Genomic DNA, 19,278 nt, shown 5'->3' on the forward strand with positions numbered 1-19,278 from the left:
GTGTAGTGTTATGTCCCACACACTTTTTAAATATCTGGCCTCCACAGAGTTCTGTGTCATTTACAAAGAATACAACGTGGAGATGGGGAGACACCCCTGGTGCCATCTGACAACTAACGCACTTTACACTTGTCCTTCATGTGTCACAGGGAGGTATGGTAATCCCAACTTCCCATATTCCAATCGTAGTGGATTTAGTTTTTGACAGTACAAACTACACAGTTTTATAAAATCATTGTGATGTTTCAAATCAGTAGACTGGGCATCTCTTACCTGATTTTTCTCCAATCTGACTGGAAGAACACACCTGATTTCAGTTCATTTGATTGCTATACTGATTATTTTTATGACAAGCTCTGTGATGAGATTTTGTCATTTGTTCCATTAAAAGGATCTAATTCAAAGTGGGAAGGCTTTCCCCATGCATGTCTAATAGGCTTGTAAATATGATCCACTCCAAGGATCTCTAACTCAAGCATTTTATTAAGAATCATACCCAGTTGTTGTATGCAGCTTTCTAGGATCTCAGATGAAAGGTTAAAAAAAATTAACCAATTCTCAGCTCAATCAGTATCTCAAGGTCCACTGAATATCCTTTATGTGATTCAAAGTTAAACCTTTCTGGAAGTTTTGTCAAAAGTTTAACAATCAAAACATATACCTACTCTATTTTATGAACATTATTCTTGCTTTTCTCCTCCTGCCAAAAAGGTGAACTTTTTTTTGCATAAGTTTTCTCAGATTCCTCTCTCTGAATTGCAACACTGTTCCTGACTATTCTCAGTAAATTGCTGATATTCAGGAACATTTCAACTTCAGCCCGATGATATTCTAACTGCTATTTCTAAAGTCATACAGCATATCACCATAGGTCCCGATGGGCTACTGGTCACTCTGTTTAAAAATTGTTTAAATGCATTAGTGCCAATTCTTACAAATATGTTCAATTTCTGCACTCCTTCTGGATGCCCATCAGGACCTGTGGTGATATGATCTTTGACATTAAAAATAACAGTTAAAATATTGTCAGTTGAAGGGACACAATCGAGAGATGGGTCTGATCCCTATAATGACCAACCCATCTTGATTATTAACCTTTTAGCCAGGACCTTCAAAACTGCGCTCTTCCAAGAATTTGAGTGTATAGCTTCATCTTTTATATATCAACCTATATAAATCCCCATAGATCAACCTATTCCAATTTGGCCTTGTTTTTACATGTGTTAATCTGGATCAGAGTCATCAGATTGAGTCTCTATTCTTAGATGGAGCCAAAGTTTTTGACTCTGTTCACCCAAAAGTAAATGAAATCATAAGAAGAGTCAAGTAAAGGTGATAATGCTCCTTATGGAGCATTACCATCTTTACTTGACTGTATAATTCAATTATTAAATAACAGATCAGCAAATGTCATTCTCAAAGGGGCTTCATCCTTCACTTTTTTCTCATGCAAGGTGCCAAAGGCTCTCCTATGTTCATCATATACTTTAAGTTTTCATTGGCACTCCAAACTTTCAATGTTAAATGGCAAATGTTTGCTGATGATCTTAAAGTCTACAAAATTATCAATTCTGATGCTCATATTTTATAGTTGTTGAGTTCATTATACTGGCTCAGTGAAAATGTCATTGAATGCAAGGAAGTGTAAGATATGTCAGTTTTTTCTAGGCATTAGTTTAAACCTTTAGTACTGTTGAATTATGTCACTCATGAAGGGATCAAAGTTGCTGATCACTTCAGAGATTTTGATATTACAACGCAACTTGGTCTTCATCCATTAGCTCATGTAAATAACATTGTTCCCAAAGCTTTTCAGCTTCTTAGTTTCTTGAAAGTAATACTTAAGCTTTCAATAACAAAGCTGCTATTGTGATCCTTTTTAAGCAATTAATTTTACCATTTCTTGGTTTCCTTCCCAGAAATACCTTTCAAATCTAGTTGAACATATTCAAATTAAATTTATTTAATTCCTATTTCAAGCAACAGAGTTCCCATCACAGAGATTACAATGCCCTATGGTTTCATTTAATTCCTCTAACTTTATAACATGATCGTTTCAGTTTTGCTGTTTTATTTATAATTTAAATGTGTTCTTCCTCTCTCTTCTTAGGATGAACTAGTCTTTGAGTCCAGTAATTCAAGATATGAAACTAATTAACATGGCTGATATTTTTGTTCCCAAAAACATTCAGGAAGCCAACTTTTAAAATTGACTTCCTGAATGTTTAATTTTTATGTTGTTATCCATATTTTATTGTATTTTTTTCAAAGCTGTAAATAATTCTATATAATTGATTACTGTACAACATTTGTGTAAAATTCTGGATAAAAAGCTGGATATTTTCCTTTAAAGCAGTGATTGTGAAAATCAAAAATCCAGTTCAGCTCTACAAACCTTCCAAAATACCATGCAATACAAAGTTCACTAAATTGAATAAGCATCAAAAAATACCAACCTTTTTTATAGCCTGTCTCAAAGTATTACTACCATTTGAAGCATCAATCACAACTGATCCAAGGAAGTCTAGCACATAACGTTCTTTTGCAAACCCCTTACCTGAAAAGATTCAATCACGTATACATAATAAAATGTATTTAATTGAATAGATTTACCAGATTTCAAAAACACGTGCATAAAAAAAGAAACTGAGTCAAAACTAGCCACATCCAGTACATATGCAACATTTGCAGCATTAATCAATTTAAATTATTCTGTTATTTCAAATTAAGCCAGTAAACATATTCTGTAATTTCTGCAGTAGTGCAAAAAAGGGTAACTGCAAATAAATCTGAAAAGAGAGAACAGAAGTACTTTTGCTGTGGTACTGGAATGATGCAATTACGGCCCCTCACAAAAAAAAAAAAAAAAAAGATGGAAAGTGCAACCAGTGTTACCTCACTTAATTTATCAATTTCTTTTAAGCATTTGTCCAATTCCTCCTTAAATTCAGACAAACTTCCAAGCCCTACAAGACCCAATGGAAGTTTATTCTAACAATGAATCACTCTTCGACTAAAGGAAAATTTTCAGATATCGATTCTGGAATTATACTCTGTCAATTTTAATTAATGTTACCTCTTTGGATGTGTCACATGAATAAGTGTAAATATGCCTTCAGCATTTAGTTTACTCAATCTTTTAAAGCCTTAAAACTGCAATCATGTCACCCTGGTTTTCAAACACTTTTAATTTAGATCAAGTTTCTCCCTCTTTTGACAATAATACCCTTAATTAATCTTGTTGCTCTTCTCTATACCTTTTCCAACAGAGACCCTTTATAAATTGTGTTTCCAAGCTTGAAATACAATATTCAAGATGCAAACCAAGCACTGCTTTATATAAATAAATAATCCCTTCGTCTCTACTAGCAAAGTTCCTGTATATCACCAAAAAAACCCAATGAGCTAGCCTAGCAGCCTGTCTATACTGTCCACAGATCTTTACATCAAACTGCATATAATTACCCCCAAGTCTTTTACTTTATCAGCTGTCTTGAGTTCTCTGCTACCTATGTAGCACATCCCTTGGATTACTGTTATCCAGATACCAAACGTTGCATTTTCAAGCATTATATGTCAGCTGCCATTTTTCAGCCCTCCAAATAATTTAAAGTTGTGACATTGGTTAGTTAATGCAGTTGCATCCTTTTTATATGTAGTAAACTACCAAGGTAGAGGAATTGACATTGTTTTAATTGTATCTCATATAGTGAATACCTTCATAACGAGTTCCCATGATATTGCACTACTTTGAACACTAAGTTGTGTTCAAAGTAGCACGTTAAAATTAAAACTACCTCGAATAAGTAACGTTTTACCAATGGAGAAGACTATTGTTGCTTATTCTAGTGGATATCACCTGCCCACCCACTGAAGAGAGGCCAAAAAGCCTTGAAAAGGTAATGAGGATAAGTAACAACAGTCTTCTCCATTGGTAAAACGTTACTTATTCAAGGTAGTGCAATATCATGGGAACTTGTTATGAAGGTATTCACAATATGAGATACAATTAAAACAATGCCAATTCATCTACCTTTGTAGTTTACTATGCATAAAAATTATGTGATTGCACTAACCCATATGTCAGTAAACTTGTCAAGAAATGTCTTTTAGTTTAAAGTTGTGTTCAAAGTAGCACGTTAAAATTAAAATACATAAAACTATAGTAAGACCTGTAATAATGTATGCAGCTAAGACAAGAGGTACAACAGCAATAACAAAACGAATACATGAAACTAAAGAAATAAAAAAATTAATGAAAATAACTCTTAAAACATTAAGAGATAAAGCTAAGTGAAAAAATTAGGAAACATACAATCTATTAATGAGTGTATATATATATATATTTTTTTTTTTGTAGTTGTTGGTGCATCGGCTTCTGTGGCCATAATGCACCTCCCAAGGTTTTTGCAGTACTTTGGTCCAAGCCTGAGGCGGAATTCGAACCCACGACCTTTAGGTTGCCAGGCAGGCACTTTACCCACCCGGCTAGCCCAGTCGGCAAGTAGATATATAATAGAAAAGAACAATGTAAAAACACAAATAGGATGGCAAATGAAATAAAGGCTACACAGTAGTAGGATACACAGTGTTATTTATCTTCTTCAAACCAAGTAGAAGACCAAATAAGAAGTAATACACACCTTGATTACTGTCATTAACCATCCAGCACTGAACTTTGCAAGATCTTACTCACAACATTAGTCCATAAACAGCAGTGGCCTCTGATAACTACTCCTTGTCTCCTACCACTTAACCAACCCTTGCCCCCTAATGAGATATTGCTCTAATTTATAAAACTGCTCATGTGAAGTTGTATTTAAAAACTTTACAGAAATCTAAGTAAATTATGTCAAAATTATTCTATGCATCAAATTCCTTTATGACAACCATCCAGTAGTTAATCAGATTAATCAAACAATCTTCCCTTAACAAAGCCATGCTGTGTTTCCCTATAATTCTATTTCTGTCCAGGTGATCTGCTTTACATTCCTTAACTAAGAACCCCATAACCTTCCCTGGCACAGAAGTCAAATTTACATCTGTAGTTTGACACCTGTATCTAAAGGCACTCTCATTATAATAAAGGTGTGATGACCACTTTTGCTGCTTTTTTGAATATAACTGGATAAATTCCATCAGTTTCCAGTAGTTTTCACTTTTAATTATAATAATTTCATTTTTGGTGCCTTTTTAGTTATCATAAAATCATTCACCTCCAAGTAGTATTAGCTAGACCAATGATATCCTGAAGTTTAAAAGCTTTTGTGGATACAAAATATTTATTCAGCTCATCAGCGACCAACTGGGGTTCATCAATATTATGACCACATATATCAAGGAAGCCAATACAGTTGATTTCTTTGCTACTGTTCTCAGCTAAGGATTTCTCATAATATTTCTTAATGTACCTACCCTTCCAAGTAATTAGCTTATGTACTGTGGCTCTCATCAGATGCTTTGCCATTTTCCAAACCTTGGCCTCTTTATTGCCTTGGTTCATTATTGCAGTCATGATGCACCTAAAACTATCCTTCTGCAACAAACAAAAAAAAAAAGCTTTCCAAATATAATATTTTTCCATTTTTTTTTAATGTGTATACCCTGACTTTGACTTACCTGTGGGCAAAAGGAAGGGTATATACACACTTAAAAAAATCTAATAAAATTATAATACAAATAATAAGATTACCTATTCTTTGGGGAGAGCTCCATTTAACATAAATGCAAGGGAAAATTCCAGCCATACCTGTCCTGAGATTTATACCTAACACACAAAAATATTAATGAACAATTAAGAATGGGGTAAAAAAAAAAAAATCTAAATTTACTTATTGCAAAAAATAAGTGAATGATTATCAAAAAGGTATTCTGCTACCTTAAAAAAAATAAATTTTTGGTGCAAGATTCAGAAAATATAATTGTAATACACACATTTACAAATTAATGAAATGAAATGAAATCAAATAAATCAATGTGATTAGTAAAAAAAAGTCAAATAAGGAAAGAATTTTTTCAAAGAAAAAAATTTATCTGAATAAATTTGCATTTACCGACTATTACACATAAGTAAACTTAAATTTCATTATGAATGATTAAAACTTTTTTTCCTCTATGACAACCTGTGTTCAAACAATCATCTGCAACAACCCAAAAAGGACAATGAGATTATCACTCCTTAGGTTTTAGAAATTCGAAACAACACTTCTCAGCAATCTGGAATAAATACATGCAATAACAGATATTTCCAACTTTATAACACAAAATGTGACTGCACTTTTTTTTTTTTTTTTTGGCATTATAGACAGAATGATAAATAATGATTATTAAATGCACAGAGTTTTTATAAGAATATGATGGGGAGATGAATGATGGAATAGGGGAGACAAAATAGAACATTAAGCCTGGACCATGTGGCCTAAATCTTCTATTTTGTTTCTCTCTATTCTGGCAGAGACTATTGTTATTGTTATTTAGTTTTTAGGAGCATTAGCAACTAAGGCCATATTGCTCCAGGAATATGCGGTGGTCATTCCCTGACCTTTCCGCATCCTCTGTATTTGGTGATGATGGGATCGAACCCCGGTCTAATCAAGAAGCGCGTATTACGCACTGCTGCTCTTTCCTACCTGGCTATGAGGCGCCTGGCAGAGACTAAACTATAATTCTGCTCTGAAAACATTTCAGAACACACAATCTCCATTTTGTTCACATCATTCTAGCTCTCATGATAGCTCTACCATCACAAGACCATAACCTCCTTCCTACCTAAACAAGGACCAGTTAGAAACACTTAGACTAAACTTCTGTTCTAATAGACTTGAACCATACAATAGAATTTTTACAATGAAAGAACCCTGTATAGCACTCTCACTGTCACAAGCGATCGCAGTTGGACCTGCTGACATTACAAGATGTTAAATCTTACAGCAACATCAATGGATTTTCTGCTCATCCTCTATAGCCGAATCTTTAGAGAGGATGCTTTTTTCTAATTCTTGGCTTCAAACAATCGTTCTGGCTTTCCCAAAGGATCCTTCCATCTCAAATAGCTATTGCTCCATAGCCCTAACCAACTGTGTCTGTAAAGTCTTGGAAAGACTGGTCACTGCAAGATTAGTATGATACCTAGAGCAAACAATATTTCATCAACAATCAGTGCAGCTTTAGAATGATATCAGCACATGGGCCTTAAATAATGGATTCTGACTTTCAACATCAAAATTTGTGGATTTTTGCTGCAAGTGAAATCTTCACCCTGATCCAGAATTGAAATTAGATGGGTTCATCTCTGTAAAACCACATGTAAAATTTTTAAGACTAATACTAGATAAGCAGTTGACCTTTGGGCATATCTGCCAACTGCAAACAAACTATATGAAGAAACTCAACATGTATGCTACATGTTGAGTTTCTTCATATAGTTTGTCTTATGTTTATCTTGTCATCAACCAGTTGGGGAGAAGATCACTATACTTTACTCTGATTATACCAAATTCTCATTCGATCGAAACTAGATTATGATGCTCCACCATATGATCTGGCTAAGACAGAAAATATCCTTAGACAGTGGGATCCAGTTCATCATGGTGCTATTCATGTTGCCACATGGGTTTGCCATAAGTCTCCTACTGTAGTTTGTATGTCATGGCAAATGAACCATCTTTGTCCACCAGACATCAACAGCTAGCGGTGCAGTATGTCTTTAAACTAAGATTCCTATCAGATCACTCTACACTGCCAAGGGTATTTTTACCCTGCTGGGTAAACACTATTTTTACACTTGCATGCACGATGAAGCCCTAAACCAACCAACCAACTTACCCTAGCAACAGAGCACCAGTCTAGCATTGTTGCTGGTACAGCCTCTTGGAATCCTGGATGGTAAACAAATGTCATCACATTCCATCTCCACAAAACCATCATGAGTCAGCAACCAAAACAGCCAGAAGATAATCTGTGTGACATGGCTTTGACCATGTGACACACACACAGCAACAGGAAATATGTAGTCTGCCTACAAAAGAGTTTGCACCCATTTTTGCTATTTGTGTTATTATGTTCCTTAAGTGTCCTTTCTCCTCACTGATGGAGAACTAAAATTCTCAGAGAGCTTCAGACATGGTTTTTCTTTTTTTTTTTTATAGTATTTGTTGAGTTCTAGCAGTATCCAGTAATTTATCACTAGGAGGAAACTAGCTGATGTGGCTGATCTTCAGCAAGGATATTTATTATTGAACACCAATAATTTTGCAAATCATACTGAAAAATTTTTACAATATCTCCATATTGTACTAAATTATACTATTATTATATTGACAATCTCATCATTTGACAAAAGGGTACAGAAATTATATCAGTTATTGGCTCCTGAATGTCAGAAACCATTCTTCGAACATGGTTATTGTCACCCAGGCCTTTGAGTTAGCCCTGAAGTGTACAGGAAGTGATTTCTTGTCAATGCCCTTAAAAGTCTGCGGGTTTTCTGAGTGATAAACCAGTAAAGGTTTAAGTTTATAACGAGCTATGTTACCCCCCACTAAGAGCATTACCTTGTCTTTGGCAGCTTTAAAATCAACACAGATTTTTCTTCAATAGAAATACAAGTCCTGCTAGGCATTTTTTTCCAAGCAAAGCTAGTCTCATCCACATTAAATATTTATTGTGGCAATTAACCACCACTACTTATAATCTCATCCAATTTGTCCTTAATTATTCGGCAGCCTCACCATCTGCACTTGCTGCTTCACCATTTATGATAACATTATGATATTCACTTCTCTTACAGAACCTATAAAACCAACATGACTCTCACAACAAAGGTAGTTTCAGCATCATCACTCTTCTTCTTAAGATCCTCAAAAATGGCACAAGATTTTGCTTTGATGAGGTGGAGGCTTAAGGGGATGTGTTTTCAGATCTGATCTTTCATCCACACAATAAATAAAATAACTTTTCCATCTCGCTTATTAGTCCCGTTCTAGCTTTGGTTATTATAGTTGACTCATTGGTGCCGATCCCTTCACATATTCTGTCTTTGTCCTTTATTATCGCATTCACTGTTGACACTGACAAATCTAAATTCCATGCAATACTTGTTAATGTTTGAGGGGACACTGACTCTCTTTAAAAATTACAGCTGTGATTTACAGGCTCCGAAAAAGCGATAAGTGTTTGCCTTTTTATTTAGCTAATTGTTATTTTATATTGTACTTTATACGTAGTCTTATAGTTCTAGTTGCGCTGGTTATTTTTATTTTTAATTTAGATAAAGAGTTTTTGTAGATTACTACTTAATATACGTAAAACCGTTATTTCGTTCGAATCTTGCAGCCATTGTTTTTGTATAGGGTGGTAGAGAATTCAAATTTTTAATTGTGTTAACTAGGTAGCTCTAACGTATAATTATATAGCGTAATACGCATCACTGTTTCTATTAGATAGCGTAGTATTGACATTTAATTAAATTTATTGATCTTATTAATTTAAAATATCATGCCCCAGACTAGAGCACCAAAGCAACGGGCACAAAGTGGTAGGAGTGCTGTGACTCGGGGGAGAACTGAAGGGGGTGCGATTCTCCAACGCATCACAGCCTAAAAAATGTGCAACTTGTGAAATGTTTGCCGAACTCTTTGGAACAGAACATGATATTGCCATGGGGGATGTCTTTGTGTGTGCGCGCGCGATGTAAGGGGTGTAAGGAAATCAGATGACAACTCAGCGTTGTTATGGGCCTATACGAGAGCTTGAAGGACAGGGTGGATGCCCTCGAAGGATCTAAATTGAGGGGCCCATCAAGCTCTCAGCTGCCCACATCAACACCAGAGCTTGCACTTGGTCATCGCGTGACACAGCAGCAACACCCAAGGCAGAATGCGCTGAAACTAGTAGTTGTTGGTGACTCTACTGTTAGGGAAACGGGGAACATGCTTTATAAAAAGGCTGGGTGGAACAGGACCAGGGTATGTCTGCCAGGGGCAAAGGCTGATGACGTTGTGCGGATATCATCTTTTAAGGGCACAAAAGGTGATATAGTTGTACACGTTGGCACTAATGATATTAAGAGTAGGAGACCGGCAGAATTACTTAACAAGTACAGGTCACTGTTGAACAAAAGCCATGAATTAGGGTTGAATTTGAAAGTGTCTGCAATTCTGTCCAGACACAATAGGAGAGAGTATATGATGAGAGCCTTGTCGATCAATTCGGCCCTGGAAAGATTGTGCAAGGCTCAAGGGATAGAATTTTTTTCAGCCTGGTCTGTACTTGTTAACAGGAGAGACTGCTTCTACAGGGATGAGCAATGCAGACAGGCTGCCAGGGCAGGTCATGGGATTTTGTCAATGATATATATAGGAATTTTGCTAGCAGGGAAAAGGAGGTGATTGTCGCTCTGTATAAGGCAATGGTCAGGCCACACCTTGAGTACTGCGTACAGGTCTGGAGGCCTCATTTTAGGAAGGATGTCGATTTGCTTGAACGTGTACAGAGAAGGGCAACAAGATTGGTGAGGGGAATGTAGGGATCCTCTTACCAAGAGAGGCTAAAGTTCTGCAAATTGCAGTGGCTGAAGACTAGGCACCTGCACAGTGATCTGATTGAGGTGTATAAGGCCTTGAATGGGTTGAGCACACTGAATTCTGATGGGATTCTTCCACTTGTTCAGATTACAAACCTAAGGGGGCATAAATTCAAATTAAGAAAAGACAGATGTAGAATAGATGTGTAGAAATTTGCCTTCAGCCAGTGGGTGGTTAATTTCTGGAACAAACTTCCATCTGTCGTTGTGGAAGTTGATAGGTTGAATAAATTTAAGGAAGAACTGGATAGGAGGGAATGGTGCGATTTTTTTTTTTTTTTGGCTGATGCTGCATAAGCTCATACACTTGCTTTCTTGCATCACATGCCACTACTACTACTATTATAACGGTCAAAATTAAATTTTCTGTAAAGAACTACACAGGGTTAAGTTACAAGAGATGCTGTCACACCTTATGACATGTAAATGAAGTGCACACTACATGATGATAGTTTGATGTGAAGCCATTGAAAATGGTAAGACAACGTGAACTTCAACTTCACCTCAAATCCCGACGTGTAACAAATATTACTTACAAAATACAAACAAAAGCTCCACTTCACTCTCAAACAAAACTGAACTGACTCTGCAATCCAGAAAGAAAGGAAGGAAAGGATGTAGAGATGAAGGGCTAGAGTGTAATTCTCTGAAGAAATAACTGATTCGACACAGTCCACTAGGCTTGAACATTGTGGGGGGTTTTCTGAGGTGCTTCGATGTAATTCACCTGTCTCAAACACATTGTCAAATATTTTTTCAGAATTTTTAAAGCAGAAAATGAAATGTTAACTCTAGTTATTTACCTAGCTTCCAGTTACACCACAGGTTATTATCCAACATAATTTGTATGACAATGAAAATAAAAACTTATATTTATTCTTCCTTCATTTGACTTCACTCTTAAAAATTATACAGAGAGTATCTTTACGATTTTACCAAAAAAATTTATATAAGTCCACAGTTACGTAATTCAGGGACTAATTGTATTCAAAAACTGAACTTGAATATTTTCAGCTCTTTTTTACTGATTCTTTGTTTGACGAAAATCTGAATTTAAAAAATAATTATGCCAAAGAAACTTTCAAATAAACTACGTCCTGATTGTTCCATATGATCTGACTGGGTTTCGGTTTCAATAAATGAACTAAAGGATTTTTTGGTGTGATTATTAACCTGGGACTATATGAAAAAATTTCTATAAAGGAAGAAAGTGGCAACGGTGGAAGAAAAGAAACAGTTTGGTATTGAGAGATATACTCCAAAAAACTAGGACTGCATCCTGGTGAATGTTTCAAAAAATACCATGCACTAAACTCATATAAGTAATAAACATTTAAAATGTCTAAAACATTTTTTATAATATTTATCAATCAGTTTTATATAGTAATTTTTAAAGAGCTCATATTCATTATTCATTTTTTTCATTTTCAAGCTGGACCAGAAATAATGCTGGACCACAGAATTATTTCTGGTTAAAGTGGATAATGGCATCTTAAATACATTCATGCAGCACCTATCATAGTTACCCTTTACTGATTTAAAACCCATGCCCTAACCATTAACAACTGCAACCCATATTCTTCAATATCGAACTCCATACACACTCTCCATAAAAGGTTACAGTGCTGTTCGTTCCATAATGCTATCAGGTTTGCTGATGATGGCATTTTGAAATATGATGAAATGGCGAAGTTAAAGAAAGCCTGCACGAGAAGGCTATCTTTAAAGAAAGCCTGCACGAGAAGCACGCAAACGTTCGATTAAATTTACCGGTAAAAGTACTTTGCCGTAACAGCATTTGTATTGTTGCTCGCTCGGTACACAGACGGTGGGTGTTATCGGTCAGGAGCAGAAATTGAATCCCAATTTCTGCTCCTGAGGGTTTCAAACTCCTGTGGGATTCAACTTATACTCCAGACCGATAACACCCACCGTCTGTTTACCGAGCGAGCAACAATACAAATGCCTTTATGGCAAAGTACTTTTACCGGTAAATGTCATCAAATTTTTGCGTGCTTCTCGTGCAGGCTTCCTTTACCTTAGCTGATGAAATCAGTTCTAGAATATTCTTACCCTTATAACAATCATCCAGTTCATTTCAAAATTTTGTTCCCTGTATGGAGTTCCCCTCCTTGCTTCAATTAGTAATGGGCAACTTGAAATAGCATTAGTATTAGCCATATAGTGCAAGGAAGCCACAGAATTTTTGCTGCGCCAGCCAAAAAAATAATAATAATAAAACAAAAATTATGTGCTCTCTTCCTCACATAGTTAACTATCCAGTTTACTTCTGAATTACTTCAAACTGTCAACCTCAATTAACTGCGAAGGCTGCCATCACCATAACTATTTAAACTGTTTCTGGTCAAGCGTCGTAACTAGGGATTGTCTTTTTCCCGGATTTCAGTAATCCCGGGATTATTGTAGGTGGAATTAAAACTGAAAATTTCACAGCATTTTATTTATTCACATATATATATATATATATATATGTGAATAATTATATATATAATTATACAAATTGAAACGAATTCAAAACTTACTTTTCAGAAACTTAACATGTTCTTTTTAAACCTTGACAGACTAGTGACTACATTGTTAAACAAAAATTTATTTCACTGTAGTTTATTTTGAAACTGATTTGGCAATTGACATGTAATATGAACGTAAGAAACATAAGCAATTTACACTTTTATCGCTGAGTCTAGTTCTAAGTTTGGTTATAAATAGTCCTGCAGGCGAAAAGGACCTTTCAGCTTCTACACATGTTGGTGGTATGGATTCGAGAGCGTCAATTAATTTTAATACATTTGTTGTTTTTTCACCAGTTGCCTCAAAGATTTCGAACTCCTTGGATATATTTTTTGCAAGTGATTGACCTTCAGCTTCATGTTGAGGGTCTTTAGAAACACATTCAGTTTGCTTTTGGATTTGACGCGCCACTTTCTCACAAAGCATTTGCTGTCTTTCACTCTCACTGTCACACTCTTTCTCAGAGTCGGAATGTGATGAATCAGATTGCGATGATTCAGAAGAGGGAAACCCAAGACGAGTTATTATTCATTTTGCTGTAACCAACAAGGCTGACTTGCTTGGAAATGGTTGCAACTCTGTTTCTACTATTTTTCTATTTCTTTTATAATATGTTTTTCCAGTTTTTATATACTTTCAATAATCCAACCAAAGCTTTTTGCCTTCTCTCGTTTATCCTTAAAATTAGTGCTTCCTGAACTTTTCTCAAAAAAATAGATTTTGCTCAGAATGTTCTTGTATGATGACAGAAAAAACTCCCTCTGCAGTAAGAAGTGTCGCATCACGACACTGCAAAGGTTTTGCGATCCGATTTCAACGCATGCACAAGGTCATTAAGAGCTGTATACTCTGCTTCACATATTGGATTTTTCATGTTATATTCAATCATTGTTTTTTCAATTTGTGATTTTAACTGTAAGAATCGGTCTAACATGGCTACCAAACTGTTCCATCTAGTTTTAGAATCAAATACTAGGCTTAAATTTTCTTGCTTGAATGAAGATTTAACATAATTCTGAAGAGTATCATTTTTCAAGGGAGACTTTCGAACCATTTGCACAATCGTTCTAACTTTATTAATGATATTAGCTATGTTTGATGTACCGGAGAATAGGTCATCTCTGAAATCACATTTTTGTTCCTTATCAGGATTGTTTTCAAAGCTTAGATTTGAATCGTAATTTTCCATTTCATCCTCTTCTAAATCTTTCTCGCTGTCTTCAGTTGTTTCTACCTCAATTACACCTTCCAAATCATTCTGTCTCTTGTATAAAACGTCGCACATTGCAAGGTGTACACCGTGGGCATAGCAAAGCTGATGTTCACAATCTATCAACTGTCCAAATTTCACCATAACACACGCCCCATCCGTTACGCACACAACTATATGATGCTCTATTGATAATTTAAACTCCAATAACTTCTTCAACCATTTTTTCGGCATTTATTCTACCATTAATAGCAATCATTCCTAGATTCCAAAATTTGTCTTTATCTTGATGAACATTGATATTTAAATAATGTTTGTTTTTAAGCGACAAATATTCGTCTAGAGCACTGGTTCCCAAAGTGGGTGATACCGCCCCCTAGGGGGCAGTGGAACAATCAGGGGGGGTGACAGTAGCCTCGGGTGCATTTGGGGGGGGCGTTTAATAAAAATAAAGGGGCGATGAAAGCATAAAGAAGGAAGAGAAGATAAGAAAATTTAGAAAAACTATTCATACATGTTTCACCTGTTGTGTAACAGTGAAACATTATTTTCCAGGTACACACACAAAATGCAAGTTATAAGCGATTGGCGGTCAAGTCCACCGACAGGTCTTAACAAGTAAGTACAGGTAGGCGAGCGTGTTAGGCGTTGTCGGCGAGTCCAGCTTACATCAGCGAGAATATGTGCATGTAATGACTTGTTGAGAAGATACTATAAATAGGCGTCATGTATGAAATCTAGTTTAGATTGTTTTTGAATTGTGTGACAAGCAGTTAACAATAGTGTAAGTGTAATAGTATTCAATTCAAAAATTTTAATTCATATTCGATATTTACGGATTACGGATCACATATAAAGCAAATTGTATTATTGTTGTTTCAATAAAACAGCAATTTACATGTGAATATTTTTATACATTTTCTTACATATCTACTGTACATTTCTATGGCTTCTAGTGTTTATTAATAATAAAATATTTTTATTGCATTATTAGTGAAATCAGAGGAGTGAAATCATAAAAAAAAACTGTTAACCAGTAATATTTATTTCTATCTATTGAATCATCCGTGTTAATTGGTGAATAAGACGTGTGTTAATAAGGAACAATTATATAAATAACAGAAAATTGAATAAAAACTATTAATCAATTCTTAATTGCATATTAATGTATTTTTTTTAATTAATTATTTCTTGATAAATTTAGTTTGATATTTGACAATTTAATATCAAATAAATATATCTGAGAGTCTTCTAGATGAGCAGAAAACCCACTACACTATTATTATGGGAGACTTCAATGCTAAGGTTGGAAAAAGACAAAACAGCACAGAAAGGGGAACTATAGGAAATTTTGGAATTGGTGAAAGAAATGAAAGAGGTGAAAGACTTGTGGAATTTGCAGAATCTCAAGGACTGTCAGTAATGAACACTTTTTTCAAGAAAAGGGTGAACAGAAAGTGGACATGGAAGAGTCCAAATGGATTAACTACTAATGAAATCGACTTCATCCTCACTAACAGAAGATATATTGTGAATGATGTTACCGTCCTGAATAAGGTAAATGTTGGAAGTGATCACAGAATGGTAAGATGTACACTTGATATAGATGTAGGAAAGGAAAGGAAAAAACTGACTCGAGTAAATAATACAAAGGTCTTTGAAATAACAGAGGAGGAGAAAAAGCAGTATGTACTGGAACTTAAGAACAAGTTTGAGCTTCTGCAGACTTCTCAGGACCAAGATATCGACGAGGAATATTACAACTTTCTGAAAGTGATAAAGCCCAAGAAACCTATAGGGAAACAGAAATCCAAAGAAGAAAAAATTAGTCAAGAAACACTTGTCATGATGAACCAAAGACGACAAATGAAGAGCAAGAAAAACACTGACAGGGAGAAAATTGAGTATACTGAGTTATGCAAAGCCATTAGAAAGAGACTCAGAGAGGACATAAGAAGATTTAACACAAGAAAAGTAGAACAAGCATTAAGGGAAAACAAAGGATTTAAATCAGCAGCCATGAGCAGTAATACAGAAAGACAAATGATACTGAAACTGAAGAATAGTGATGGTGTACTTATAAACAGCAGAGAAGGCATAATTCAAATAGCAGAAGACTACTATAGAGAATTATACAAGGAGCAGGGGAATGATGCCCGCAGTGGGGAAGATGGATTGCAAAGTAGCAACACATACGACATACCCAATATTCTTCCTGATGAGGTAGAGCATGCATTGAAGAAAATGAAGAATCAGAAAGCCCCGGGGGAAGATGAAGTTACTGTAGAGTTGTTAAAATTGGGAGGAAGACACATAACACAAAAACTGGCAAGGCTCTTCACAAAGTGCATTAGAAAAGGTGTGACGCCTAAGCAGTGGAATAATGCAATCATAGTTTTGCTGCATAAGAAAGGAGATAAATCAGAAATTGGAAATTATAGACCAATTAGCTTGTTATCCCACATCTACAAGTTGTTCACAAGGGTCATTACTAACAGATTAGAAAGAATACTGGATGAGAATCAACCGAAAGAGCAAGCTGGCTTTAGGACAGGATTCTCAACTATGGATCACCTTCATGTAATATCACAGCTAATGGAGAAAGCAAATGAATATAAAACACCATTATGCCTGGCATTTGTGGATTATGAAAAGGCATTTGACTCCATACAGCATAAGGCAATGTTTCGGGCACTGGAAAGACAAGGCATTGATACCCCATATATTATGATTTTGAAGAAAATATACGAGAGTGCTACCTCCTTTATTAGACTAGACAAAGACAGTAGGAAATTTAAAATTGAGAAAGGAGTTCGACAAGGAGACACAATATCTCCGAAGCTGTTTACTGCTGCCCTTGAGGAAGCTTTCAGAAGATTAGACTGGTCGCAGAAAGGAGTCAATGTGAATGGAGAGTACCTAAACCATTTACGATTTGCAGATGACATTGTGGTCATAAGCCATGATCCCAAAGAATTAGAGGAAAATCTTAATCAGTTATGCACAGCTAGTAAGGATTTTGGACTAAAGATGAATATGGCTAAAACAAAAGTAATGATGAACAAGTATGCCACAGAAAGGGAAATAATGATTGAAGGAGCAGTAATTGAAAAGGTGGAGTCATATACTTATCTGGGACAAGTTATTAGCTGTAATAATGATAAATGGCTGGAAGTCAAGAGAAGAATAAATTTTGGATGGATAGCATTCAGGAAATATAGTCACATACTGAAGAGCAATATCCCAGTTTGTCTGAAACGTAAAATAATGGACCAATGTATACTCCCCATCATGACTTATGGAAGTGAAACTTGGGCACTCACCAAAAGAATGGAAGAGAAGCTGAGAACTACACAGCGAAGAATGGAACGAATCATATTGGGAATAAGACTGTTAGATAAGAAGAGAAACACATGGATTAGGCAACAAACTCAAGTAAAGGACATTCTTATCAAAACTAAAGAACTAAAATGGTCTTGGGCAGGACACATAGCTCGAAGACATGATGACAGATGGACTAAGAAAATAACAGAATGGTATCCAAGAGGAGCTGGAAGACAAAGGCGGAGATGGATAGATGAAATTCATGAGTTTGTGGGTAGTAAATGGATGTCCAGTGCTCAAAACAGAAGGAACTGGAAAGTTGCTGGAGAGGCCTTCATCCTGCAGTGGATTGAAAATGGCTGATGATGATGATGATGATGAAATATATCTAATGCTGAGCAAAGAACAAAACCTGGTTTATTAGTTTTGTTAGTATTTTAGTTTGTCTTTTGCCATCTTACACAAAAACCACTGATGTTGTGGACACTATTCTAATAAGTATAACATAACTATTGCAAAGATTTTTGGTTCCGACTGTAGAAATATTAATTATATAATTTTTTTCTACAGATAATATTATGGCCGAATTTAATAAAAAATGTAGACAATATAGTACTGAATATTTGAACTATGGCTTTATTCAGTCGCCTACAAACAATATATTACCAATGGGTTTGATCTGCGAGAGAGTTTTATCAAATGAAGCTATGAAACCTTCAAAGACTACGAGAACATTTGGCAAAAGTTCATGCTGATAAAAAAGATAAGGATTTATTTTATTTTCAAGCACTTAAACAAAAACATTTGAAAGAACTGACATTGGTAAAACTCTTTGCAACAGCATCCAAACAAGATGACGATGATGGGTTGCGTGCTTCTTACAACATTTCATTACTGATTACTAAAATGGGAAAACCGCATACTATTGGTGAAGAACTAATTGTACCAGCTGTAAGTGAGGTAATACGCACTATGCTGCACATGCCAGTGTCTGATATTATCAATAAAATTTCTTTGAGCAGTAATACAGTGCAAAGAAGAATTTATGAAATGGCTCAAGATGTTGAAGACTCATTATGTAAGTATTTAAACACATCCCAGTTCTCTATACAGTTTGATGAGTCAACTTTGCCAGGAAATGAAGCCTTACTTTTAGCATATGTGTGATTCATAAAAGAACAAATTTGCAATGAATTATTATTTGCTAAAAATTTGAAAACTGATACTAAAGGAGAATCGATATTTCATGCATTGGAAGAGCTTTTTAAAGAAAAAGAAATACCCCTGAGTAATATCTTATCAGTTGCTACTGATGGTGCTCCAGCAATGATAGGGCGCTATAGAGGTTTCTTGCATATTTAAAAAAGGCAGTGCCGAATGCATTCACTGTACACTGTGTCATCCATCATCATTTAGTTGCCAAAAATCTGAGTGAATGCCTAAATAGGTCATTAGATTATGTCATTAAACAATCAACAAAATCAGAATCAATTCATTGAATGACAGATTGTTTAAACAACTTTGTATTGAAAACGATGAAGAATTCAATCGCTTGCTGATTCATACAGAAGTTCATTGGCTATCAAAAGGTACCTGTTTGAATCGGTTTTATAATCTCTTTAACTCCGTG

General features: G+C 35.3%; 1 protein-coding gene across 1 annotated transcript in view; it reads right to left on the minus strand.

Annotated features, from left to right (window-relative positions):
* The window catches only part of LOC150076349 (uncharacterized), a 231,160-nt gene that overhangs the window by 61,366 nt on the left and 150,516 nt on the right, over window positions 1-19,278 (minus strand). The window contains exons 7-8 of the mRNA XM_090387328.1: window positions 5,693-5,767; window positions 2,457-2,557 (exon numbers count right to left, since the gene is read on the minus strand). Coding sequence (XP_090243454.1) covers window positions 2,457-2,557; window positions 5,693-5,767 — 176 coding nt within the window. The remainder of the gene's footprint in view (window positions 1-2,456; window positions 2,558-5,692; window positions 5,768-19,278) is intronic.

Source organism: Mastigoproctus giganteus, chromosome 13 (assembly GCF_048544385.1).
Source record: "Mastigoproctus giganteus isolate SK-2022 chromosome 13, ASM4854438v1, whole genome shotgun sequence".
NCBI classification, from domain to species: domain Eukaryota; kingdom Metazoa; phylum Arthropoda; class Arachnida; order Uropygi; family Thelyphonidae; genus Mastigoproctus; species Mastigoproctus giganteus.